At 51.2% G+C, this 26,538-nt stretch overlaps 1 protein-coding gene across 2 annotated transcripts in view; it reads left to right on the top strand.

Annotated features, from left to right (window-relative positions):
• TRIO (trio Rho guanine nucleotide exchange factor) overlaps positions 1-26,538 on the top strand; it is a 4,034,553-nt gene that overhangs the window by 3,314,260 nt on the left and 693,755 nt on the right. For both annotated transcript variants that reach the window (XM_078687660.1, XM_078687659.1), the window contains exon 52: positions 19,019-19,181. In XM_078687660.1, coding sequence (XP_078543786.1) covers positions 19,019-19,181 — 163 coding nt within the window. The remainder of the gene's footprint in view (positions 1-19,018; positions 19,182-26,538) is intronic.

The raw sequence follows: 26,538 nt of genomic DNA, 5'->3' as shown, positions 1-26,538 counted from the left end.
CGATGGAGGAGGGCGCTTCCTACACGATGGTGCTCCGTCGGGCTGCTGAGGCCCTCGACCTCCTCACAGTGGCCCTCAAAAACAACCTCCTCACTGAGGTGCTCCAAACAGCGTCTACTTCGTCGGAGCTGTTGCTTCCCTTCAATGACGCCCTTACCGACGTCCTCTTGGGCACTTGGTCGCAGCCAGCCACGGGGGCTCCAGTGGATAAAAACCTTGCCAGGCGCCACCGCCCGGCGCCTGGTGACCCTGCCTTTCTGACCACCCACCCACGCCTGAAAGTCTGGTCATCCAGGCCTCGACATCGCAGAGTTCCTTTTCCACGGCTCCGCCGGATAAGGACTCTAAGAAACTAGATCATTTTGGTAAGCGGTTGTTCTCTTCGGCCAGCTTGGGGCTGCGGTCGGTGAACACCGCCTGCTTGATGGGCCGCTACTCTCAAGCAGTGTGGGATACCGTAGCTCAGGTGTTGCCTCAGTGTTCTGAGGAAGTCCAGGCTGTCCTTTCTCAGGCGATTGCTGAAGGAAAGGATGCGGCTAAGTTCGCCATTCGGTGTGGTTTGGACACCGGAGACTCGTTGGGCAGGGGGACTGTCTACAACTGTGGCGTTGCGACGCCACGCCTGGTTACGTTCAACTGGGTTCGCGCCTGATGTCCACGGCTCGCTCATGGATATGCCCTTCGATGGCACCTGCTTGTTTGGGGATAAGGCCTACAGTGCTTTGGAGCGGTTTAAGGGCTTGCAGACCACGGCCAAGTCCTTGGGTCTTTCTGCTAAGAACCCGGCCACTCCTGATTTTTGTTCCTTTCGTGGCCAGGGCAGAGGCACCCAGGCAGGTTCCTCCAACAAGTCTGTGCAGAACCAGCCTCAGCGCGGCCGTGGCTTCTGCAGGGGCGGGTCGGGAAATCAGCGCGTGGGTCAGTCCACCTCCACCCCCGCTGCTCCTTCCTCCAAACCTTCCTAGGCCGATCTTTGTGGAGCACCCCACACCGGTGGGTGGCAGGATCCGCCACCACCTCCTCCACTGGTGCGATATCACATCGGACAAATGGGTGCTGCAAATAATCCGCAAGGGTTATTCTCTTCCCTTTCTGTCCTCCCCTCTGGGAGAAAGAAACAGGTTAGTATTAGATTTCTTACCTTAGAATATCCCCAGGCGTCAGACTGGATCTGGAAATTTTTGCGTAGCAGTACCCTTGCTCGTCGGTAGGCGTCGTCTGCGGCTCCGCGTCCGTCGTCGGTGGCGTTGGCGCCGGGATGACGTCGCCGGAGTACTTAGACGCCGCCCTCACGAGCTGACGTCAGTTCTTCTTTTTTCCGCGCCAGCAAACGCCGATCCGGAAAAAGTTGTACCCTAGTCAATTTTTGACTAACTTTTTCAATCCTTTTTGATCGTCTTTCGAAGTCTCTCGACTCCGACGGTGCCGGTAGTGATGCCCGGGTTCAAACCCTGTGTCGATTGCAGCTGACTCATGTCAGTTACCAACCCCCATCGCCGGTGCCTTCACTGTCTGGGCCCCGACCACGACGACAAGTCCTGCTCCGACTGCCAGGCCCCGACGTCCAAAGCTAGACGGGAGCGGTCCCGCAAGCGACTCGAGCTCCGGCAGTCAGCCCCGCGCCGCTCGAGGTCCCGGTCCGGAAGGAGGTCGAGGGACCGGTCGCGGGGCCGGAGTCACCACAGTTCCGGGAGTCGCCATCAGTCTTCGGGCTCGAAGTCTTCAGGTAAAAGGCACAAGAAGTCGAAGAGGCGCCATCGCTCTTCTGACTCCCACGCGGATCGCGCGCCGCGGCCGGGGGTTCGGGCGACACCGCCCCCGCGGCTCCACCGGAGCCGCAGTCGTCGCGGCCTGCTCCATACCCGCCGGTCCCTGGGCAGAATGTGATGCCGGAGGAGATCGAGTCCTTCCTCATGGCCATGAGGTCGCTCGCTCCTCCGTCAGGTTCCGCGGCGCCTTCGGGCCAAGCGGCCCCGACTGGGTCCCCACGCGGGCTGGGTGCTTCGGCCCCAGCGCCGTCGGGTGCTTCGGCCCAGACGCTGTCGGTGACTTCGGTCCCGACGCCGCAGGGCCCGCCGGATCTGGCTCCGGATCTGGGTCGTCGCCGGTCGACCTCGCCGGCGCCGGCCCCTAGGGTGTCGTCCCCGGCGCCGTCCCAGGACGATGCCGTCTCTGGTCCTACCCTCGATTCGGGTCCGGAGTCGGAGCGGCGCCGCTTGGCGCCGTATTCGACGCCGATGGGAGACTTTTACTTCTACGACCCGGCCCCATCCTTTGAACCTGAGTACCAGGTGATGGGTGACAAGGAGGATTGGGAGGGGTCCGAGCACCCTCTGGCACGTGAGTGTCAGTCTTCTCAAGACTGGGCAGGTGAGCTTGGCGAGGCCAGTGGTCTGGACACTTCGCCTGACACTGGTTTTGTCTCCCCTCCTACCGTGGCTACGGAGGAGGGGGCTGCCTATAGTGTGGTGCTGGCGCGGGCTGCCAAGGCCTTGAGCCTTGAGCTCCCCGTCGCAGCCATGAGGACTAACCTCCTCACTGAGGTCCTTAAACCACAGACAAGCTCGGCCGAGCCTCTGCTGCCTTTTAATGAGGCCTTGTCAGACGTTCTTCTGGGCACTTGGTCCAAGCCCGCTACAGGTCTGCCTGTAGATAGGAACGTGGACAGGCGCCACCGCCCGGCTCTGGGTGACCCTTGCTTCCTGTCCACCCACCCCACCCCCGAGAGCTTGGTCATCCAGGCCTCTAACTCCCAGACCGCATTCCCGACGTCTCCCCCCGATCGTGAATCCAAGAGGTATGAGCAATACGGGAAGAAGGTATTCTCTTCCCTGAGTTTGGGGTTGCCGTCAGTCTACACCGCATGCCTCTTGGGCCGCTACACCCACTCTCTGTGGGACACGGTCGCGGATATGCTGCCACAATGTCCGGAGGGGGTCCGGGCTAAACTCGCCCAAGCCCTTTCGGAGGGTCGAGATGCGGCACTGGATTCCATCCGGTGTGGGCTGGATACCACGGACTCACTGGGCAGAGCGATGGCAACGCCTGGTTGATGTACCCAACTTTTCGGCTGATGTCCAAAACACCCTTATGGACATGCCGTTTGATGGCCGTCGCCTATTCGGCGACAAGGCAGACCATGCGCTGGAGCGCTTTAAGGACTCCAGGGCTACGGCCAAGTCCTTGGGCCTCTCGGCCCCGCTCCAGCAATATGCTGCCTTTCGCCCCTTTCGTGGACAAGGAAGGGGCACCCCCACATGTCCTGCCAGCCACGAGCCGCAGACCATCATCCAGCACGGTGGCGGACGTGGAAACCGTTGTGGCGGCGGTCGAGGACAACGGCGAGGCCAGTCCACACCTGCCCCTGCAGCATCCGCCTCAAAACCCTCCTAGTACGAGCTTTCAGGCCCATGTGACGCCAGTGGGGGGAAGGGTTTGCCATTACCACCACCACTGGCGCACTGTCACATCGGACAGGTGGGTGCTGCAAATTGCCTGAAGGGGCTACTCCCTCCCCTTCGAGGCGTCCCCTCCAGCCATGACACCGCAGTACCACCGCGTGTCGGGGGATCACTTGAAACTTCTACAAGAGGAAGTTACGGCCCTCTTGGCCAAGGGAGCCATCGAGCGTATTCCTGGGCCAGAAGTAGGGTGTGGTTGTTACTCCCACTACTTTCTGGTACCCAAGAAAGGCAAAGGGGGCCTACGCCCTATCTTGGACCTGCGGAACGTCCATGGCTTCCTCCGGAAGGAGAAGTTCAAGATGCTGACACTGGCTCAGGTCCTGCCTGCCCTAGACCCGGGAGACTGGATAGTAGTGTTGGACTTGCAGGACACTTATTTTCACATCCCCGTCCTGCCGGCCCACCGGCGCTACCTGCTGTTCACGGTAGGCCACAAGCATTTTCAGTTTACCGTGCTCCCCTTTGACCTTACCAGCGCCCAACGGGTGTTCACGAAAGTGATGGCGGTGGTCGCAGCTCATCTGCGCAGGTTAGGGGTTTCAGTCTTCCCCTACCTCGACGACTGGTTGTTGAAGGCGGGCTCGCCCCAGACAGTCGTCAGCCACCTCCAGACTACGGCCGATCTCCTGCACCTGCTGGGGTTCTCCATCAATGTGCCGAAGTCACACCTGTGCCCCTTTCAGAAGCTCCTCTTCATCGGAGCAGTTCTAGACTCGGCGCAGTTTCGGGTTTATCCTCCCGAACAGCGGGTTCGGGATATTCAGGCTCTGATTCCGATCTTTCAGCTGTTATCCCGAGTCTCGGTCATTTTGACGCTGCGCCTTCTGGGGCTGATGGCCTCCTGTACCATCTGGTGCATCACGCCCGGTGGCGGATGCGGGCTCTGCAGTGGGACCTGAAGTTTCAGTGGGCCCAGCATCAGGGCAACTTGTCCGACCATGTCTTGATCTCGGAGGGCACTGCAAAACTGTTGCAGTGGTGGCTCACGGACCGCGATTGGCTCAGCGGCATATCCCTCTCCCTACCCCAACCGGAGCACGTAGTTGTGACGGACGCGTCCCTCCAGGGCTGGAGAGGCCACATGGGAGAGACGGAGATCAGAGGCCTCTGGTCTCCGGCGGAGTCCCGGCTCCATATCAACCTTCTGGAGCTGCGGGCGATCCGGCTTGCACTGAAGGCATTCCTCCCCTCTGTTCGAGGGAGTGTAGTGCAAGTGTTCACGGACAACACCACCACCATGTGGTACTGCAACAAACAGGGTGGGGTGGGGTCGTGGACCTATGCCAGGAGGCTCTGCGCCTCTGGCAGTGGCTGGAACATCAGGGCGTGACCCTGGTGGTTCAACACCTGGCAGGTTCCCTGAACGCCAGGGCGGACAAACTCAGCCGTCGGTGAATGATGGATCACGAATGGCGTCTGAACTCGGTCGTGGTGCAAGGCCTCTTTCAGCAGTGGGGAGAGCCTTGGTTAGATCTATTCACCACAGAAGAGAACGCGCAATGTCATCAGTTCTGCGTGTTGGAATTTCCAAGGCGGCACTTGCTCGGAGACGCTTTTCGTCGTGAGTGGAGCTGCGGTCTGTTGTGCGCCTTTCTGCCTATACCACTTCTGCCCAGAGTGCTGAAGAAGATCAGGCTCGACCGGGCCCAAGTTATCCTTGTGGCTCCGGACTGGGCGCAAAGATATTGGTATCTAGAGCTACTCAGCATGTCTGTCGATCCCCCGATTCATCTGCCTCTTCAGGAGGACCTTCTGTCGCAGCAGCAGGGGACTGTCCTCCACCCGAACCTGTCCAGTCTCCACCTCCATGCTTGGAGATTGAGCAGCGACAGTTGAGGCTATTTGACTTGCCTCGTCTCCTGAAGTTTGTACTGTGATTCTGGCAGCCAGGCGTCCCTCCACAAAGTCGGTATACGCCTGCAGATGGAACAGATTTGTGACATGGTGCACAGCAAAGGCTGTGGATCCACTCTCTGCCCCCCTTTCTGAGATTCTCCTCTTCCTTCTTTCTCTTGCCCAGCAGGACTCTGCTCTGGGCACTCTCAAGGGCTACCTTTCTGCCCTTTCCGCCTTCTTGAGGCTACCTGATCAGCCTTCTTTTTCAAGTCCCCAATTGTTAACAGACTCTTGAAGGGCATCACTCATATGTTCCCCCCTGCTCCTTTCGTGATGCCCCAGTGGGACTTGAACCTGGTTCTGACTTACCTGATGTGCGCTCCCTTTGAGCCGCTTCATAGCTGTCCTCTCCGTCTTCTTACGCTTAAGACTGCTTTCCTGGTTGCCATCACCTCTGCCAGGAGAGTGAGTGAGCTCCAGGCTCTTTCCTCTAAGCCTCCTTTCCTTTCTGTCCATCCGGACAAGGTTGTTTTGCGGACAAGACCCTCTTCCCTGCCGAAGGTAGTCACAGCCTTCCACAACGGGCAGTACATCACCTTGCCCACCTTCTTTCCGCCGCCGCATCCCTCTAAAGAGGAAGAGCGGCTCCACCATCTGGACCCAAAACGTGCGCTGTCATACTATATAGATCGCACACGCCAGTTCCGGGTGGATGACCAACTCTTTGTTGGTTACGTAGGCGCTAAAAAGGGATGGGCGGTGCACAAACGGACCATTTCTCAGTGAGTCGAGTTGTGCATCAAGGCATGCTACTCTTTGGCCTCCTGTAGGGCTGAGGGCCCATTCCACTCGAGCCACGGCGGCTACTACTGCCCTGGGCCGGGGAGTCCCTTTGCAGGACATCTGTCAGGCAGCTACGTGGGCCTCGCTGCACACGTTCGCAAGACACTACTGCCTGGACAGCCAAGTCCGGAGGGATGGCTTCTTTGGCCGTTCCGTCCTCCAGGATTTTCTGGTGTGATCTTGGTTTGCAGGCCCACCACCGGGGTTGGTATTGCTGGGGTATCTATTCTAAGGTAAGGAATCTAACTAACGTGTTTCTTTCAGATGAACAAGTTACTTACATTCGGTAACGATATATCTGTAAGAAACAGTAGTTAGTATTAGATTCCTTAATGCGCCACCCATCCACCCCGTTCTGCGAACCTATATCTAGGGTTAAGGTCATCCCTTTCAGGGCCCTAGTTTCATGGCACCAGTGTTGGTTTTTATCTTGGCTCTGCGTTTCTGGCGCAGAAAAGCTGTGTATAAGAACTGACGTCAGCGCGCGAGGGCGGCGTCTAAGTACTCCAACGACATCATCCCAGCGCCAACGAAGCCGACGGCGGACACGGAGCCGCAGACGACGCCTACCGACGTGCAGGGGTACTGCTACGCAAAATTTTCCGGATTCATTCTGACGCCTGGGGGTTATTCTAAGGTAAGGAATCTAACTAACTAATGTTTCTTACAGATGTATTGTGTATATATATATATATATATATATATATATATATATATATATCATTCAAGTATTACAGTGGTTTGATGTATTTCTGGGGTAAGAGTCCAGTGCCCACACGGTGTGCATAGTAGAACTCTAAGGAGAATGTTGAAGAGATATATTATGGGCTACTACTACAGAGGTGAACCATTCTTTCCAAACCTGAAAAAATAAAGTTTTGGTGTCAGATTTGCAGTTACATAATACAATTTTGCAACCAAGCATTATTAATAAATCGAAAAGGTAACTAACATGTTTGTTAGGGATGGAAGGATCATGAAGTCAGGTTAAATGATGAGAGAAGCAGAAACTGGGTTTGATATGTAGACAATACTCTATGAAGCTAAATACCTTTGTCCAAAAGTCTTTTTCGAACCAGACACTTTAGCATCATGTGTGAGAGATTCCCTGGTGCGGCATTGCAATTCCAGAATACTGGATTGTCTCAGAGATTGTTTATATAGTTCTTGTAGGATCAGGTAAGTTGTACGGATTAGGTGAAATTTAGTTTGAGCCAAAGAAAGGATATTTTTTTAAAGGAAGCCCAGATCTCTCTCCAAATAATGGCAAAGGCATGTAGGAGACAGCTCCGTATATAGTGTACACCTACGGTGATGCACCCCTTAGTGATAGTGTTTCAGTCTTTGAAAACCAAAGCTCACAAGCTGTAGCTTTGGAGAGCAGCTAAGGCTTATCCAGGAGTGTATAAAGCAATGCATGTACACCACTTTAGTCAGTCAGTAAGCTTTTCACACAAGAAAGAACCACACAAGGTGAGTAGAAAAATACTGTATATGTATTACTACACACTAGACACTAACTTGGTATATCTCCAACCCAGAGGTATCAACTACACACAAAGAATACTTAGAAAACCGGTAAATAGCATAGGAAGACATATAGGCCCCCAATGGGGGGCAAAACCATATACTAAAATAGTGGAATGCAGAATAGGTACCAAAACGGGACAAGGACCAAGATTGGAGGACCCTAGTGGAAGCAAGGAACCACCCAGGGTGAGTAGCCTGAGATCCTAGGCCTCCCAGCTGCAGAGTGGTTACTCCAGGTCAGACATCCTTAGGACAACACAGGTAAGTCACAGTTTGGATTTTAGAGTTCTGGGACCCTTCCCAAAGGACTACGAAGAAACCACTTGGAGGAAGGAAGGTTGGAAAGTCACCCCATCCATGAATACCTAGAAGAGATGGATACCTGTACCAAGGAGCCTGGGTGCATAGGGGTGAAGTGGTTTCAGAAACCTCTGTAGACGCCCATGGAGGGTCGTTGAAGTTCTGCAGCTACAGCGTCTCATGGACCTGGCCAGTCGAACCAGGATGAAGAAGCCAGATGAGCAGAACTTGAAAGCAGAGGGAGAAGAGTCCAAACACCTGGAGGTGACCAGGAGGCACAAGAGCATAATAAACAGCCCTTGTGAAGCTTTAGGCTGAGATGTGATGAGAAAACAGTAGTTGTGGGGACCTGGCGACCTCGTAGAAGACCAGTTGCCTCTGACAAACTGTCTCATGCCGGTCGATGGGTGCAGGAAGGTCAGTGGCCGGCAGAACCACCAACAAGCCTTGGCAAATGCAAACAACGGTTCACTGGTGAAGTTGCAGGAATGCAGAGCAGCAATGTTTGAGGGATTGACCGAGCAAGGGTGAGTCAGGACCAGCCCTCAGCAAGTTGGAGAGCCAGAAGGAATTCGGATAAGCCCCCTTGAGGACCCTCTGGCAGCAGGCACAGGAGGTTGCAACGAAGCCCCAGCAGTAGGAGCCCCACGAGATAAGGGGTGCCGGCAGGAAGATATATTTGGAGTTGTGCAGTGCTGGAGGCAGGAGCTTGAAGAACTTCTGTGAAGAGAGCCAACAAGCCTTGGCAATGACAAACAGAAGCAGTGCACAGGGAGGCGGTCACCATTGACTGGAGAGGGATTACAGTCTCCCCACTTGCAGGGAAGATGGGTCAGGCCACTGGAGAACCAACAACCCACCACCTGTGTTGCAGAGTCAGAAACATGGGACAAGAGGATCAGCAAATCAAGTCCTCTGGCATATCCTTCGCATTGAGCAAGACATCAAGTTCTCGCCTTTGTCCGGTGATTTTTACATATGGCGATATTTCCTCCCCCTTGAAGACTGCATGTCTCAAACCTTCATGAATCAATTCTTGATTTCTTATAGAGCAATGAATCCTGTCTGGCACATGAATTCTATGCTAGTCATCTACTCATTTTAAAGAGATTGCCTCAAGCAGCGTTGACATCTCTCTACATGATTAATTATTATAGACGCTAAACAAGGTCACCATTTTCCTGGCCTAACAGATGCCCTAGTGGCTGTTCTATGTAGTAAATAATACATCCATTTAATATGGTTTTGATAATGCTCTATAATGTGGTTTTCCTGATGAAGGCACTATATTCGCCGAAATGCGCGTCCACATATTGAAGAACCAGCACCACATTATCCAATTCATGTAATGTTTGCCTTCTCCTTACAAGTATACGGAAGTAAGGGGTTCCCTTTCTCTGAAATGCTGGAAAGATGTGGTCTAGACTCTGGGAAAAATAAAGAAAGCGTGTAGTAAGAGAAGGGACCCTGATAATCTCCTAACTTTAACTTGGTGCGTAATGAGGACACTAAAAGAAAAAAAAGAAAAATTGAAAAAAAATGGGAAAAAAAAGTTTGCCTTCTTTTGAATTTGTGTGGTTCGGTATGTGTTCTAGTTTATGTACTCTCTCCATTTATTGTGATGTTTCATTCATTTATGTGAATATTTATATGTACATGGTGTGATAACGAGATCAAAGATTTATAGTTACAGGATTCTTAACATGTATATAATTCTTGGCTACCATGATGTCGTATTGTCTTGTCATTGTTAGTACGTGTTCCATTAAGTAATTTATGAATTTCAGGCCATCTTTTTAATATTTTTTTTAATAAAAATGAGATAGTTTTATAATTGATTGTTACATTGAGTTTACTTTTACCAATGTTTACATTGAGGCCTGTTTCAACTCGAGTGACCTGCATTTTGCTTAGTGATTTTCTATTGCCAAATGTATTTTCCCTGTCCTAGGAACATTTATTAGTTACAGGGGGTCCTTATTTTCGCATTATAACTAAACCCACCACCTGTGTTAAAGAGCCAGAAGATGTCCGTGGGACAAGAGGATCAGCAAACCGGTTGTCGACGTTGGGGTGTCTGCGGATGTAGGGAAGTGACTCCTTCACTTCAAGGGAGATTTCTTCAGGCTAAGTCCTTGGTGACTCAGAGGATGCACCTCCATGTAGTTGCAGATCTTTAAAAAACCACAGGGACCAAGATGCAGCAGGATTCTTCCTACCTCTTGTCGTCGGTCCTGGCTTAAAGAAAAGCAGAGTTCCAGTGTCCACCAGCAAAAGGGTCTTTGAACAATCTTCTGATGATGAACCCTCGATTCCAGAAGTTGTTGGGACAAATATAGGAGCCTACCGTTAGGGGAGCCCTTAAGTAACCCCAAAAGGGGAAGAACCTCTTCTGTGGCAACCCATCTATCAGAGGGAAGGCTACTCTGATGTCCTAGACAGTCAGATGCTACCAGGGGCCCAGATTCAACATACCAGAATGAAGTTGCCATCTGGAGGAGCTTTAGAGCACCTCCCTGGGGAGGAACTGGCCAAGGGAGTGGTCACTCCCCTGTCCTTTTGCAGCAGAGCGAGAGCCAACTGCTCCTGAACTGGGCAAAACTGGTTTATGCATGGATGGCACCTGTAGGAAGGTGGATACCTGACTATGGGTACCCCAGATTTGTTGCCTAGTGTTTAGCTGGTTTTCGACTTAGTTGGCCTGGGATCCTGCTAATCAGGGCCCCAGGCTATCTGCTCTCACTGTAAAATGGACTCCATGTACTTTAGGTACATACCTAATTGGATGTTGGATCACCTTATGAGCCCCTGTATAGTGTACCATAGGTAGCCAGGGCATAGGTGCAACCAAGGCCTACCAGGGGCTGCAGCATGAATTATGCCACCCAGGCTGGCCATCCAAATTGACACAACTGGCTGACCACTTAGCTTGGTCAAGGTGGTGTAATCACCCTTTTTTTATATATAGTATACCTATATCTAACCTTATATATAGACACATATGCACCTATAAGTCACTCCTATGGCAGGCCTTCACAATCCTGAAGGCAGAGTGCTTGGTTTTATGTGAAATGAGGCTCTAGCATGAGCTGAACCTGTCTGCAGCTTTCGAAACCATGTCCTTATAGCTGTTCTCTGATATAGCCATACCATATACTCTTAAGTGCATTATAATCCTCGGGGTTGAATGCTAACTTTGGTTTGGCTTTATCAAAACATGTTGTGTAAGGTGTCATACGCTTTGGAATACTACCCCCTCGCCAGTTCTAGCGAAGGGGGTCGCTAGAACTGGCGAGGGGGTAGTATCCAGCTCCTGGTCGTCGTCGGTACCTCCTGGTCCATGTTGCTGCAGAGACAAGCTTCACGACATCACCTGATTGCTTCGCGACATCGCCTTGTTCCTTCCTGGTCACTGGCTAGTGACCCAGACTCTGTCCCCTCTGCTTTCAGGTACTCTTCATCCTCGATCCGCCCTTGGATCCAACCGGACACTTCCCTCCTGGTCGCCTGCAGCATCTTTCTTCACAGCTCCATAGGATTCAGCGACGAAACCTGACACACTTTGACACCTATGCACCTGCTTCCTGTGGGTGAGGTAACTCGAGTACTCCGGTGCTCCCGTGGGTATTGACTATCCTAGTGTCCTAGTTTTCAGTATTTTTCTCCTAGTCCATCCGAAGTGCCCTAAAAGAACTAATTTCCAATTCTTTTGATCCCATTCTAACTCTATGGTAACTCGCGTGTGTGTTAAGACACTGCACCCCGTGGGTCTCCTACTTCCTAACTCTTGGTAGTACAGCGTAGCCCCAGCGATGCCCTAGGCCTATCCTTTGTTCGTGATGTGGTCCTTATACCACTATTTTAGTATATGGTTTTACGTGCCCCTAGGGCTCTACTAAATTTTGTGCTACTTATGGTATGATAATTGAGTATCTTGTTATGTGCTCATGCCTCTGACCTCATAAAGAGTTCAGAGGGTAGTGTTAGTAATACATACATATATATTTTTACTTATAACCTGTGTGGTGTCCTTTCACTGGGTATAGAAGGGGTTACATATGGTAGAACAGCTGGCTTCACATGCCCTCTTGAGTTTAGCCTAAGACTGCTTTGTCCATGCTACCACTAGGATAGCTGGTCCATAAGGTCCATAAGGTTGACTTTACAACCATCACCATAAGGGTTGTTTGGACTGATACAGGGTGCCCACTAGAATAGTGGACATCGCATGTCAGGCCAACTTCTCACATTAGTGTGCAGCAGTTGGGATAGGAGCTTGCTGTTGTTTTACCAATTGTAATCTTTGAGCTATCATTTGAAAGATCACATTAGGTACCATAGGTACATATAACAAGACTTATAATACTTAAGATCTACCTAAGTTAGTTGCTGTAGACCAAAGGGCCTAGCACACCCTGACTACAACTCCTAGAGAGGTTTAGTAGGAAACACTTAGGGCTAGATGTAGGTAATCCGAAAATACCGATTCAAAAATACTGAATTTTACCGAATCGGTATTTCAGAATCGGTATTTGGGATGTTGATAATAATTCGGTAAAAAATCCCTAATTGGTAAGTTTCGGTATTTACCGAATCGGTAATTACCGATTCGGTATTTGCCATTCATTCCTATGGGCCTCCAGGCCCATAGGAATGAATGTCAATTACCGAATCGGTAATTACTGATTCGGTAAATACCGAAAAAGTCAAGGGTGGCAGGGTGTCACTTTGACACCCTGTTGCACCCCTGATTAGTGCTTGTGTACTATGTCTGTCACATGGCACAGGTGTAAATGCAAATATTTGCATTTACATAGGAATTCGTTATTTACCCCCAACTAATAGTTGGTGGTAAATAATGAATCCTTAAAGCCCTGTAGCACTGTTTACAGTGCTACCTACATTTCAAAATACAGATTCAGTAACTTTACCGATTTGGTAACTTTACCGATTCGGTAAAATTACCGATTCGGTAAAATTACCGAATCTGTATTTTTTAATGCCCTACATCTCAGTATCCAAATACCGGTCGGTAACGGCCGAAAATCGGTATTTTTGGCCGTTACCGACCGGTATTTGGATACCTACATCTGGCCCTTAGGGTAGGTAGGTGCACACAACACACCTCACTAGATCATGTCTCTGAGAGCAGAACCAAGTGGATCTCTCCCAGTGGAGGCAGATCATTTGAGGATACCTTCCAGATATGATACCCTAACCTTCCAAGATCTAAGGCACTTGTGCACTGGTAGAAGTTTAAAACAGGGTTCTCACCCTACCCTCAGACACCTGATTGAGCTCATGGAGGAACATGATGCTCTTAAGACCTCTAAAGGTCTTTCAATCAATGGAGATGAGGTACTAACCTCAACAGAAGATGCCACTGACCCTACTGTCATAGATGATGATGAGGGTGGAGAAGAGGAAGATTCTGAGGAAGAGGTAGGCAGCCAGGTTAAAGTTAGGAGACTTAGCCAGGCTAACCTAAGCCTATTTGGTGCTGAGAATGGGGCAGCCCCATTCAGGCCTACAAGTGGACTTAGCCAGAGGTATAGGAGGAAACGATCCCACTCCAGGGAATCTCTTCACTCCAATGCTTCAAGGGGTTCTCAGAGGGGAATGACTTCTCTTCAGAGGAGAGAACACCAGGCTAGGATGAGGGAAGTCCAACTCAGGATTGAGAGGGAAGAACTTTCCCTAGCCTAGGCAAAACTTGCTCTTGCAAGAGAGCAAAAGTTAAGTGGACTAGAGTCCACTGGTGGCAGCGATATCCCTAAGGATAAAGACAGATCCTATGACAATAGATACCTGAGTAAGATTGTGCCCCCCTACAAAGTTAGGGATGATATCCACAAATGGATAACTGCTTTGTAGAGGGCCTGCAAAGTACAGCAGGTACCCCAAAGTCAGTGGGCAGCAATCTTGTGGCTCTCCTTTTCAGAAAAAGGAAGAGACAAGCTCCTCACAGTTAGTGATGACGATGCTAACAATTACACTGTCCTGAAGAGTGCTCTGATTGATGGGTTTGGCCTAACCACTGAACAGTACAGGTTGATGTTCAGAGATACCCAGAAGACACAGACTCAGGACTGGACTGATGTTGTAGATTGTGCTACTAAGGCTCTGGAGGGCTGGTTATTGGGCAGCAAAGTACAGGACTATACAGGATTGTACAATTTGATACCTTCCCTGGTCGCACCCATAGGAGGGACCTAGCAGATAATCCAGCCCCTCAGATTAGTATATAGGTAGGAGCTGAGTCAAGAGACTTTAGATTTATCCTGAACTGAAACTTGAAACGAAACTCTGGACCTTTGACGATCTACTTCACAGAAGACGACTGAAGAATCTCCCTTGTGGTCAAGGAGTGACTACCCTGTACCTACAGGCACCATCCAGCAATCTGCGGTTTACTTTGTCGACGCTCCCGCCGGAGCCCGAGCACAGAGTCCGACAAGAGCCAGACTTCCAGACTTTTTTTACCCCGATCCACAGTTCATGCAAAGCTGAGACCCGTGTAGGTGACGAGAGACGTGGGACCTGCCATCTTGAAAAGCCTCGTCCTTGCTACTTGTGCAGCTTCAGAGGCACCCTCGAAGTTGTGCATTGGGGATTGAGAAGTTCCAGCCCCGAGCATCAACTGCACCGAAGATCAGCCCTCCACACTCCACGAGTTCTGCGTGAGACCCTTCTGCATTTTCCTGCTCGACGTGTCTGTCCGGTTGCTTTCCCGTTGGCTAGTGGCCTCTGTGACGAAGAACCTTCGAATCTACACCGCTGGCCTGGTTGCTCCAGGCTGGCCCTTGCTTCCCTGAAAAGGAGAAGTCCATCAGACCTTGCTGGTCTGATCAAGAAGCCATCTTCGATTCCTGTGTGGGTTGCCCTTGCCAAGGCTTGTTGACTCCAATCCAGAAGCCGACACCGCCGACAGCGAGAGCCTTCGTGGGACAGTCCGTATCCACCTACTGGTCGTCGTCGACACCTCCTGGTTCACGTGGCTGCAGAGACAAGCTTCACGACATCACTTGATTGCTTCGCGACATCGCCTGGTTCCTTCCTGGTTCCTTCCTGGTCACTGGCTAGTGACCCAGACTCTGTCCCCTCTGCTTTCAGGTACTCTTCATCCTCGATCCGCCCTTGGATCCAACCGGACACTTCCCTCCTGGTCGCCTGCAGCATCTTTCTTCACGGCTCCATAGGATTCAGCTACAAAACCCGACACACTTTGACACCTATGCCCCCGCTTCCTGTGGGTGAGGTAACACGAGTACTCCGGTGCTCTTGTGGGTATTGACTATCCTAGTGTCCTAGTTTTCAGTAGCTTTCTCCTAGTCCGTCCGGAAGTGCCCTAAAAGAACTAGTTTCCAATTCTTTCGTTCCCATTCTAACTCTATGGTAACTTGCGTGTGTGTTAAGACACTGCACACGCCTCCCGCGGGTCTCCTACTTCCTAACTCTTGGTAGTACAGCATAGCCCCAGTGATGCCCTAGGCCTATCCTTTGTTCGTGACGTGGTCCTTATACCACTATTTTAGTATATGGTTTTACGTGCCCCTAGGGCTCTACTGTATTTTGTGCAGCTTATGGTATGATAATTGAGTATCTTGTTATGTGCTCATGCCTCTGACCTCATAAAGAGTTCAGAGGGGTTGTGTTAGTAATAAATACATATATATTTTATATATAACCTGTGTAGTGTCCTTTCATTTGGTATTGAAGGGGTTACATATGGTAAAACAGCTGGCTTCACATGCCCTCATGAGTTTACCCTAGGACTGCTTTGTCCATTCTACCACTAGGATAGCAGGTTTGTAAGGTTGACTTTACAACCATCACCATAAGGGTTCTTTGACTGATCCAGGGTGCCCACTAGAATAGTGACATCACATATCAGGCCAACTTCTCACAGCACCAAATGTGCATTTCAATGCAGTCTGGGGGCACTCGGAAGCGCCCCCACCCTGCCCATTCTAGACCACCTTGCCTTCGCAGGAAATTATTTGTTCAGCTTCCCCTGCCCAATTGACGCTCATCAGCAGGGGGGAAGAACCCTGTCTAAGTCGGCAGCAGTGTGGGCTGGGAGTCGGACTCTGTAGGACTACACAGGTAGGTAGTTGAGGGGTCCTCAAAGGAACCCCCCAATACATGGTATCCTACAACTAACAATGGAATCTGTGTGCTTGTATGATTCCAACATGTTTGATACCAAACATGACCAGGTTCAGAGAAGCCCATATGTAGTTAGACTTCTCGACTTGCCAGTGCCAACTACATACCACCTTACAATGGCAGCCCCGCACTTACACAGCCCAGAAAATGGAGGGGTACCTGTGGGTTATGTCTGGTCATGCAGGGGTAACCACACACTTAGAACAGTGCTTCGTCCCCGTAGACTTAAGGGCCTACTTAGTGGTGACTTATAGGTTTAGGTATAGGCTTTAGTTTAACGTGAAGGGTGCATGCATAGGGCAATGGCATCTCTGCAGACACAGTTTGCATGGGCTCCTAAGGGTGGATGCTACAGTCCATAACCAAGGTACTTACCAGCAAATTTAGAGGAGAGAGCACAGTCACTGGGGTCCTGATTAGCTGGATCCCAGTGAACTACAGTCAAAACACACGGACCCCCAGGCAAAGAATGGGAGTGTCGATGTCCGAAAGATCCTAGTTTCCTACATACATACCGACCTAATTCTGATAACCATTTCAATTGTGTGGGAAGAAGTACTTTAGAGAATGTAGGTAAAAGTGTAGATTTTGGGGACCATATACCCACCATAATTTAGTTATATCATAAGATACAGTATGGAATGGGTTAGAGTAAGATTCTTTGCTCTGGATGAAGCTCCTTTAGGTTTTAAAAATATATTGTCATGTTTATAAATATTATATAAATTAGTAAATGGGATTTGTTCTATAGTTGTTCCTAAGTGATTGCCCTAAATATTCCCTTAGAGGACCACTCTATCCAGTTCATAGTTTGCCCAGCCACATTGATGAACCAGTTACTTACCTTTGGTAGGGCCATATCTGATAGAGACTACCTACCTAGAGACTACCTACCCGCCGATCCCTTACCAACCCACCGATCCGCCCTGTTCTGCGACCTGAATTCAGAGTTAAATGATTGCACCCCCTTTAAGGGCCCTAGCTTAACACACAACCGTGTGCTTCGTGGCTCCATGCTTCTGGTGTGGAAAGTCGCTAAAAGTAACTGACGTCAGCGAGATGGAGTGGTGCCTATAAATGCACCGCAGACGTCACTTTGGGTACAGATGATACCACCTGTCTGCTTCCAGGGGTACTGCTCACCAACATTTTTCAGATTCAGTCTGACGCTTGGAAAATATTCTATGGTAAGAAATCTGTGGCCAGAAAGAGTCTCTACCCTTAAAATCCTCCCAGCCCTAGCAGAAATCAAGTCTCCGCTGGACTACAGTTACCTGTCCCTTCCCTGGGCAATAACTCTGCTTCTGGGTGACCAAGCTGTAGTCTGACAATTCACCCGGATCTACCGGACTTGGGTGCAACTTAAAGCCTCGGATCCCTGTCTCTGGTGCTGCACAGTGGAGATGTGAAGAGACTGGGATACCAACTTGTCCCATCAGGCTTCTTCAGCTGGGGTGGCCCGAACAGGTTGTAAGCCAACTGATCCTTGGAGTCTCTTGTTTTGCCTGGGGTCCTAAGACGACTCCTCCATGAGCACGGCACAGCAGACACAGTCCCTCTCTTTTGCTTGCCACCAGGATCTGCAGGTGCGGTCCATGCCAGTGGAGCCTTTTTTTTGCCAGTTCCACAGTGTAGCAGAGCACCACTGGCACACAGAACTCCGATCGTGTTTGGCCTGAAAGAAGGGCCGAAGGAGGACACCCAGGCAAAGAGAGGCTGCTCCTGCATGGACTACATCTGCTCAACCTAGTGGCTAGCCAAGAAGAGGGACAAGCCCAAAATCTTCAAACAGCACCCAACCACTGCAGAGAAGAGGACCCGATGCTCAAAGGTGCACCCAAAATCACTGAGCCTGGGAGAGTCATCAGAGAAGGATTTGGCTGTTATCGCGATACCGGGTGACTGGTAGTTCAGTGGCAACTGGACTTCAAGGGATGTCGACCCTGTGGCCAGGACTGCCTCTCCCGCACCATGGACCAAGAAGTAGCCACAGAAAGATCCCCATTGACTGCATTGCATTCACAGCATCCTTGAACAACTTCAACATTGTGTATACCTTGCATAAGGACCACTTCCATAGGCACCTATAGCAAAGGATAAACAGTGCCCGGAATGGACTGAAGTCTGCTTCACCTGCTGAGGTAACTGTTTCTGTGTACCTTGCAGGTTCCCCTGTCTGATTGAGTGACTCTAACCGGCCTCAATACAACTACCCAAAAGCTTTTGCTCATGGAGTTTCTAAGAGTCAAATTTGTTGAATTTGCCAATGTTTGTTTGTGGTTGAGTAAAAAGTGTATATCTAAGGTATCATGTAAAATTAATATCTACGGAACCCTCCAGAGGATCTGTTTCGTTATGGTGTCTACAAATAGATAAGAATACTGCCTATGATTTTTTAAATGGTGTCGGGTTTCTTGTGTATTTTCTTTAATTTCTTCTTCAATTGTTTTGGTGCTGTTTAAATGCTTTACACTTGTTCCTTTTTGTAAGCCTTGCTGCTAAGAGCCGCAGCTGCCCAGGGTTGAACTAGACCGTGTTTAACAAATGATACCTACTAGTCCTAACGGGGTTGATAAGTGTATTACACGATGTGTTTGCACAACCACAGCATATAATACAACCCTTATCCTCACAGGATACAAATTACATTCTCATGTGCTGTCTGACATATATTGTGTAGGTGAAAAAACACAGAGTAGTCTTTATGCTTTGATTTAAGATTAATGCAAATACTAAAATTAGTTCAGTGATTCAGAAATGACGTGACGTGCTTTTTAAATTGGGAGAGGATGTCACTTTTTTTAATGCATATTTTATTAAGACCAAAGGTGTATTTGTTTTCAGCTCCGTTCAAGCAATTATCTTTTTTTTACCAGTGGCTCCAGTGTTTATATTACCATTAAGCGAAGTAGCATGTGAGATTGGAGAGACTGTCCTTTTCAGATGTAAAGTATGTGGTCGCCCTGAAGCTTCAGTTACATGGAAAGGATCAGATAAGAACTCACTGACCAGTGACGGGCACTTCTTTATTGAATACAGGTATTGAAATATATTTTTGCTTTTTCTCTGTGATTGAAACAATGTTTTAAGATGTAAACCAGAAACTAAGTGACATTCACCCGATAAAAGTCAATATATCACTTACCTACTATACCGGGTAAAACAATTTGAGGACATGGTATAAGTAGGGCTCCTGGTTTTATGGTATTTATTTTTTTGCCATTCCCGTTTAGTTTTTGCTAATTTTATCAGTATTTATCCATATTTATTTTGGGTTTTGTGGAAAAATTAAGCTGAAATTTGCATATTTCCACATTTATGTAATCAATAAATATGCACTCATGCTTGAAGGTCTGCCAGGTTTCAGTGCTGTGAGCACCCGCAGAAGATAAATCAGTGCACCTATATGAAAAAATGCCAAGTTCAGAATCAGCCTTGTGCATATCTACTGCTGTTTAAGCCTCATTACTAAAATACCTTTCTTTTCTATCCCTTCTTATCTATCAATCCACGCATCTATTGGCTTGGCAGTCATGGCAGACAGTATTTAGAATTACTCAAATAGCAACCCAATTTCCGTTTTTATCCACATTTAAAAATAAATACAGACAACAAAATTAATGTTTTCTGTCAGTATTTATCAGTGCAAATCAGTAAAAACAGGATACAGGGAGCGTTAGTTATAAGCAATGGAATTGTTGGCATTTGGAGCATGTTTTGTTGAAGATCACTTGCTGTTCTCTATCCTGCCATCTAGTGATGGTTTGGAATATTAGAAATAGTTTTTCTGTCTGATAGAAACATCGAGCCACAGATTCATTACCTTTGAACTTCCAGATCGTCAGGCTTGATCCATAACTTTTTCGGAGCAGTACACCTGCGCGCCGGTAGATGGCATGGTTGACTCCCCATGACGTAGTCTGCGACATGTTTGTCGCCGTCGTGACATCCGTGTCATCAATATAACCACCACTCCAGCACGTTGACATCAGTTCTTTTCTTTCCGCGCAAGCCAGCGTTGATCCGTTGAAGAGAGCTTCCCCGTCTCATTTTTTGACAGACTTTTTTTCGGCTTTTTGTCGACTCAGTTGGTGTTTTTAGGGATGTTGAGTAAGAAGACTTCAGGATTCAACTGTGAGTGGCCTGTCACCACACCATGTCGGTTATGGACCCCCATTTGGTTTGTCTTTGGTGCCTGGAGCGCAACCACGACTCCAAGTCGTGCTCCTACTGCCGGGCCATAGCACCAAAGGCTTTCAGTGAGCGGATCCTAAAGTTTTGTGCGGCCCGGCAACCAGCACCGCAGAGGTCGACTCGCCGATCTCGGTGGAGAGGACGGTCCGAGCACCGATCCAGTGATTCAAAGTCCTCTTCGTCGTAGTTGTGTAAGAGACTCCACAAAAAGCACAAGAAGTCGAAGCGTGCTTCGACTTCACCCCGCCCATCTTGTGGCATGGCGGAGTAGCCTCGGTGCTCGAGGCCTGGCTCTGTGGAGCCGGTGCATGGGTCAGCTCCGCGTTCCCCCCTTTCCGGGGCCGGGAGTGACTCCCGCCGAGCTCAATGGATTTTAAGAAGTCATGTGCATCATATTTGGGCAGCCTAACCCTGCCGGTGCGCCTTCGGGTCCCGCAGAATCAGAGGATGGAGGGCCCCCATGGTTCTTGTACCGGTGGCTCCAGAACCACGGCCTATGAGTCGATCCGTTCCCGGATCCGGACCAACGCCAGTCACACCTCCACAGCAACCTTCCCTGGCGCTTCGTTGCCGGGCCCTCCCTAATCCTCATTCACAACAACACAGAGCCAGTTGGGCATCTTCCGACGCAGATGCCGACAGAGCTGTACGGTTCCATGCTGTTCTCTCTGCTCTATTCTGAAGGGTATGGGATGGAGGAAGAGGATTGGGAGAGGGGCAGAACCCCTTAGAAATCCCGCAAGTCCTGGACTGGTATGAGGAACGGGGTGACGCCAGTAGTCTCGAAACCTCCCCAGACTCAGGCATGCTTTCTCCTCCTACCCAAGCTATGGAAGAGGGAGCAACTTTTGCTATGGTAGTGCGCAGGGCTGCAGAGGTCCTTGACCTGTAGCTTCCTACGGTGGCAGTCAAGACAACGTCGTGACGGAGGTCCTGCAGCCTAGGGTCTCGAGCTCGGATCCCTACTGCCTTTCAATGAGGCCTTCTGGGGACATGATCCAAACCCAGCACAGGGACTCCTGTGAATAGGATCATTGCCCATCACCATCACCCTGCACCGGGGGACCCACTTTTATTCACCACCCAACCCGCTCCCTAAAGCTTGGTTGTCCAAGCTTTCACGTCCCGAGCCACAATCCCTCCCGCACCCCCAGATATGGAATCCAAGAGGCTGGAAAACGTTGGGAAGATAATTTTCTCTTCCACCAGCCTAGCGCTACGGTCGGTGAACACCGCATGCCTCTTGGGCCCTTATCCCCATCCTTTATGGGATTCAACAGCGCAGGTGCTGCCCAGAGTTTTGAAGGAGGACTGGGTGTCACTTCTCTCAAGCTATATCAGATGGGAGAGACGAAGCTGAGTTAGCCATCAGATGTGACTTGCACACAACGGACACACTAGGTAGAGCAATTTCCACGACAGTGGCAGTTGGTCGCCACGCCTGGCTGAGATCGTCTGGTTTTTCAGTGGCTGCTGCCCTTGAGTGCTTTAAGGACTCGCAGGCTACAGCCAAGTCTTTGGACCTCACTACTGCCCCCAGGGCTTCATCCAGTTCTTGCTCCTTTTGTGGCTACGGAAGGGGCTACCAGCTGCACCAACACTATTTCAGCCAAAGGGCCCTGCAAGTTCAGCAATCTCTGCGGGGCCACAAAGCGGCTCACCCGACCTCGTGGGTCAGGGCACCAGAAGTCGAGCCAAGCCACCATCCCCTCTTCCACCACAAAGCCCCCCTAGTCCGATCCCCCCAGGACCATTCTCGGGCAGTTGGCAGAATACACCATCACTTTTACTACTGACAAAACAGCACAACAGACAAGTGGGTGCTGCAAATAGTCCAGAAGGGCTACTCCCTCCCCTTTGAGACTAATCCTCCCTCAATGCCAAAAGCATACGATCGGCTGACGGAGGACCACCTTATTTTGTTCTGCGAGGAAGTCAATGCTGTCTTGGCCAAGGGAGCCATAGAGAGGGTTCCCGGGCCCGAAGTAGACAGGGGTTGCTATTCCAGCTACCCCCTGGTCCCCAAAAAGGACAGAGACTTTTGTATATCCTAGACCTCAGAACCCTCAATTTCTTCCCCAAAAAGGAGAAGTTCAAGATGCTCACCCTTGCTCAGGTCCCGTCTGCCCTGGACCCAGGAGCCTGGATGGTAGTGCTGGACTAGCAGCATGCCTACTTCCATATCCCCATCCTGCCTGCCCATCGTCGCTACCTGCGGTTCACGATGGGCCGCGAGCACTTTCAGTCCACGGTGCCCTCCTTTGGCCTTACCAGTGCCCCTTGGCTGTTCATTAAGGAGATGGCAGTGGTCGCAGCTCATCTGTGCAGATCTGGGGTCCCAGTCTTCCCCTTTCTCGACGACTGGTTGTTGAAGGCGGGCTCGTCCCAGGCAGTCATCTCCCACCTCCAGACAACAGCTAACCTCTTGCATTCGCTGGGGTTCACTATCAATGTGCCAAAGTCACACCTGACTCCCTTCAGTCGCTTCCTTTCATCAGGGTGGTTTTGGACATGGTGCAGTTTCGGGCCTATCCTCTCGAACAGCGAGTCCAGGATATTCAGGCTATGATACCCATGTTTCTGCCTCTATCCTGGATTTCGGTTAGACTGACTCTGAGGCTGTTGGGCCGCATGGCCTCCTGCATCCTGCTAGTGACTCGTGCACGGTGGCACATGCAGGCTCTGCAGTGGGACCTAAAGTTCCAGTGGGCACAGCATCGAGGAAACATCATGACCGGGTTCAGGTTTCAGAGGGCACTGCCAAAGATCTGCATTAGTGGCTAACGGACCACGAGTGGTTCAAGTGCACCATCCAGACCTCACAGTAGTGACGGACACATCTGAAAGAGACACGTTAGTGATAGATTTCTTACTTTAGAATATCCCCAGGTGTCAGACTGGATCAGGAACGTTTTTCGTCAGCAGTACCCCTGTGCATCAGTAGGTGGCGTTGTGCGGCTACACGTCAGTCGCTGGCGTCGTAAGCGCCGAGATAACGTCACAGAGACTACTTAGGACCCACCCATGCACGTTGACATCAATTCTTTTTTCCCACGCCAGCAAGCGCAGATGCGGTTGGAGCACGTACCCTAGTCACTTTTTGAGACTTTTGTCTCTGCTTCTTTTGAGTCTTTGACTCCTGGTGCCACGTAGGGATGCCTGAGTTTAAATCCTGCGGGGCCTGTCGCCGTACGATGTCAGTGGCCGACCCCCATGGAGTCTGTCTCTACTGTCTGCAGCCCCACCATGACCCCAGTTCATGTTCCGACTCTCTGGCCATGGCTCCGAAGGCTTTGTGGGAGTTGTCCCGAAAGCTGCTGGAGGCCAGGCAGTCGTCTCCGTGCTGTTCGAGGTCCAGGGGTCGCTTGAGGGACTGACAGCAGAGCCATCATCATCGCTCCTCAGGGTCAAAGTCTTCACCCTCGGAATCGGATAAGAGATGTCACAAGAAAAAGTCGAAGAAGCGTGTTCGCTCTCCGACGTCCTCCGTCGGTCTCTGGATGCAGACGAGGGGGCCAGGGGTCCTTCCCCTGCGACTCCGTTGGAGCCTGGGAGTCCTGCGGCCTACCCGCCCTATCTGGGTCCGTCGGCGACTCCGGTCCAGGTGCAAGAGTTTCTTGCCGCCATGGACCGCCTTTTAAGGCCTGAAGCTCCCGCTGGCGCCTTCGGGCCCTGCGGTCCCTATCGAGGGCCCTTGCTTGCCACCGGCTCCGCCGTTGGCGGCTTCGGCCCGGCACCGCATTGTCCTCTGCCGGTGGCTCCGGCGCCCCAGGGTCATTCGCCGGCGACTCCAGCCCTGGAATCCCCTGCGGTTCTGTTCCCGCTGCCGCCATGGATTCCGTTCATCCCACCTCTGACCTTGCCCGAATTTTCTGGCAATTTTGGTCCGGCTTGGGACATGGAACCGGATCGGCACCATTACCGGCCCTTTGGAGCATTTGTATTCTGTGCCTCCCCCGCCACGGGCTGTGGAGGAGGGGGATGACTGGGAGGGGTCGGAGGACCCTCTTGCACCGCAGTGCGAGTCTGAACATGATTGAGCGGAGGACTCGGAGGATGCAGGTGGCCTTGACCGCTCCTCTGAGCCTGGATTTATGTCTCCTCCCGCTATCATGGAAAAGGGTGCCACATATACTGTGGTGCTCTGTAGTGCAGCTGAGGCCCTTGACCTTGATCTACCTACTGTCACTCACAAGACCAACCTCCTTATTGAGGTGCTTCAGCCGGCGGCAAGTTCTATGGAACCTCTGCTCCTGTTTAATGAGGCCATGACGGATGTTTTGATGGGCACCTGGTCTAGGCCAGCCACGGGGGTTCCTGTGGATAAAAACGTGGCCAGGCGTCATCGCCCGGCACCGGGTGACCAGGCCTTTCGGATGAATCATCTGGCTCCGGAGAGCCTGGTCATTCAGGCCTCCACTTCCCAACGTGTGTTCCCTACTGCCCCGTCGGATAAGGAATCGAAAAAGCTGGAGCAGTTTGGAAAGAAGTTATTTTCCTCTGCCAGTTTGGGGCTGCAGTCAGTCAACACTGCATGCCTCTTGGGCCGCTACTCTCACGCTGTGTGGGACACAGTTGCGCAGACACTGCCCCAGTGTCGGGAAGAGGTTCCTGCTGTACTTTCCCAAGCTGTTGCGGAGGGGAACGATGCCGCAAAGTTCACCATTCGGTTTGGGCTGGACACCGCGGACTCTTTAGGGAGAGCGATCTCCACAACAGTGGGCCTGCGTCGCCATGCCTGGCTGCGGTCCTCTGGGTTTTCGGGAAGATGTCCAGAGTTCCCTCATGGACATGCAGAACCAAAATCAGCGCGGGCGTGGAGGCCGCCGAGGCGGCACAGGGAGCCAATGGGCGGGTCAGGAACGTCACTCGCTTCCTCCGCAAGCAAACGTTCAAGATGGAGACTGGATGATTGCGTTGGACTTGCATGACGCATATTTTCACAACCCCGTCCTGCCGGCCCACCAGCGTTACCTACGATTCATGGTAGGCCAAGAGCATTTTCAGTTTGCTGTGCTCCTCTTCGGCCTTACCAGTGCCCCTCTGGTGTTCACCTAAGTAATAGCAGTGGTCGCAGCTCATCTGTGCAGGTCAGGGGTGTCAGTCTTCCCCTACCTCGACGACTGGTTGTTGAAGGCGGGCTCGCCCCAGACAGTCGTTACCCACCTTCAGACTACGGCCGACCTCCTGCATTTGCTGGGGTTCTCCATCAACGTGCGGAAGTCGCCCCTGAGTCCCTCTCAGAAGCTCCCCTTCATCGGAGCAGTTCTGGATTCGACGCAGATTCGGGTTTATCCTCCCGAGCAGCGAGTCTGGGATATTTAGGCTATAATTCCGATCTTTCAGCCACTATCCGGGGTTTCAGTCAGGATGACCCTTCGGCTCCTGGGCCTAATGGCCTCCTGCATCCTACTGGTGCAACATGCCAGATGGCATATGCAGGCTCAGCAGTGGGACCTGAAGTTCCAGTGGGAACAGCATCAGGGCAACCTGTCCGATCTTGTCCAGATCTCGGATGGCACTGCACGACAATTGCAGTGGTGGCTCACGAATCGCGATTGGGTCAATGGCAGATCCCTCTACCTTCCCCAACCGGAGCACACAGTGGTGACAGATATCTCCCTTCTGGGTAGGGAGGCCACTTGGGAGAGGCGGAGATCAGAGGCCTCTGGTCTCCGGCGGAATCCCGGCTCATTATCAACCTTTTGGAGCTTCGGGCGATCAGTCTTGCACTGAAGGCATTCCTTCCCTCTGTCCGGGGAAGTGTAGTGCAGGTGTTCACGGACAACACCACTGCCATGTGGCATTGCAACAAACAGGGCGGTGTGGGATCGGTGGACCCTATGTCAGGAGGCTCTGCACCTCTGAACATGGCTGGAACATCAAGGCATTACCTTGGTGGTTGAACACCTGGCAGGTTCTCTGAACGTCAGGGCAGACTAACTCAGCCGCCATTGCTTGATGGATCACGAATGGCGTCTGAACTTGAACGTGGCGCAAGGTCTCTTTCTGCAGTGTGGAGAGCCTTGGCTAGATCTATTCGCCACCGAAGAGAACACGCAGTGTCATCAGTTCTGCGTGTTGGAATTTCCAAGGCGGCACTCCCTCGGCGACGCTTTCCGTCGCGAGTGGAGTTGCAGTCTGTTGTACGCCTTTCCACCTACACCACTGCTGCCCAGAGTGCTGAGGAAGATTCGGCGCG

The sequence above is a fragment of the Lissotriton helveticus genome, chromosome 4_1, assembly GCF_964261635.1.
Source record: "Lissotriton helveticus chromosome 4_1, aLisHel1.1, whole genome shotgun sequence".
Classification (NCBI taxonomy): domain Eukaryota; kingdom Metazoa; phylum Chordata; class Amphibia; order Caudata; family Salamandridae; genus Lissotriton; species Lissotriton helveticus.
Note: the sequence above shows the minus strand (reverse complement) of the source record. Positions and strands in the feature narration are given on the sequence as shown.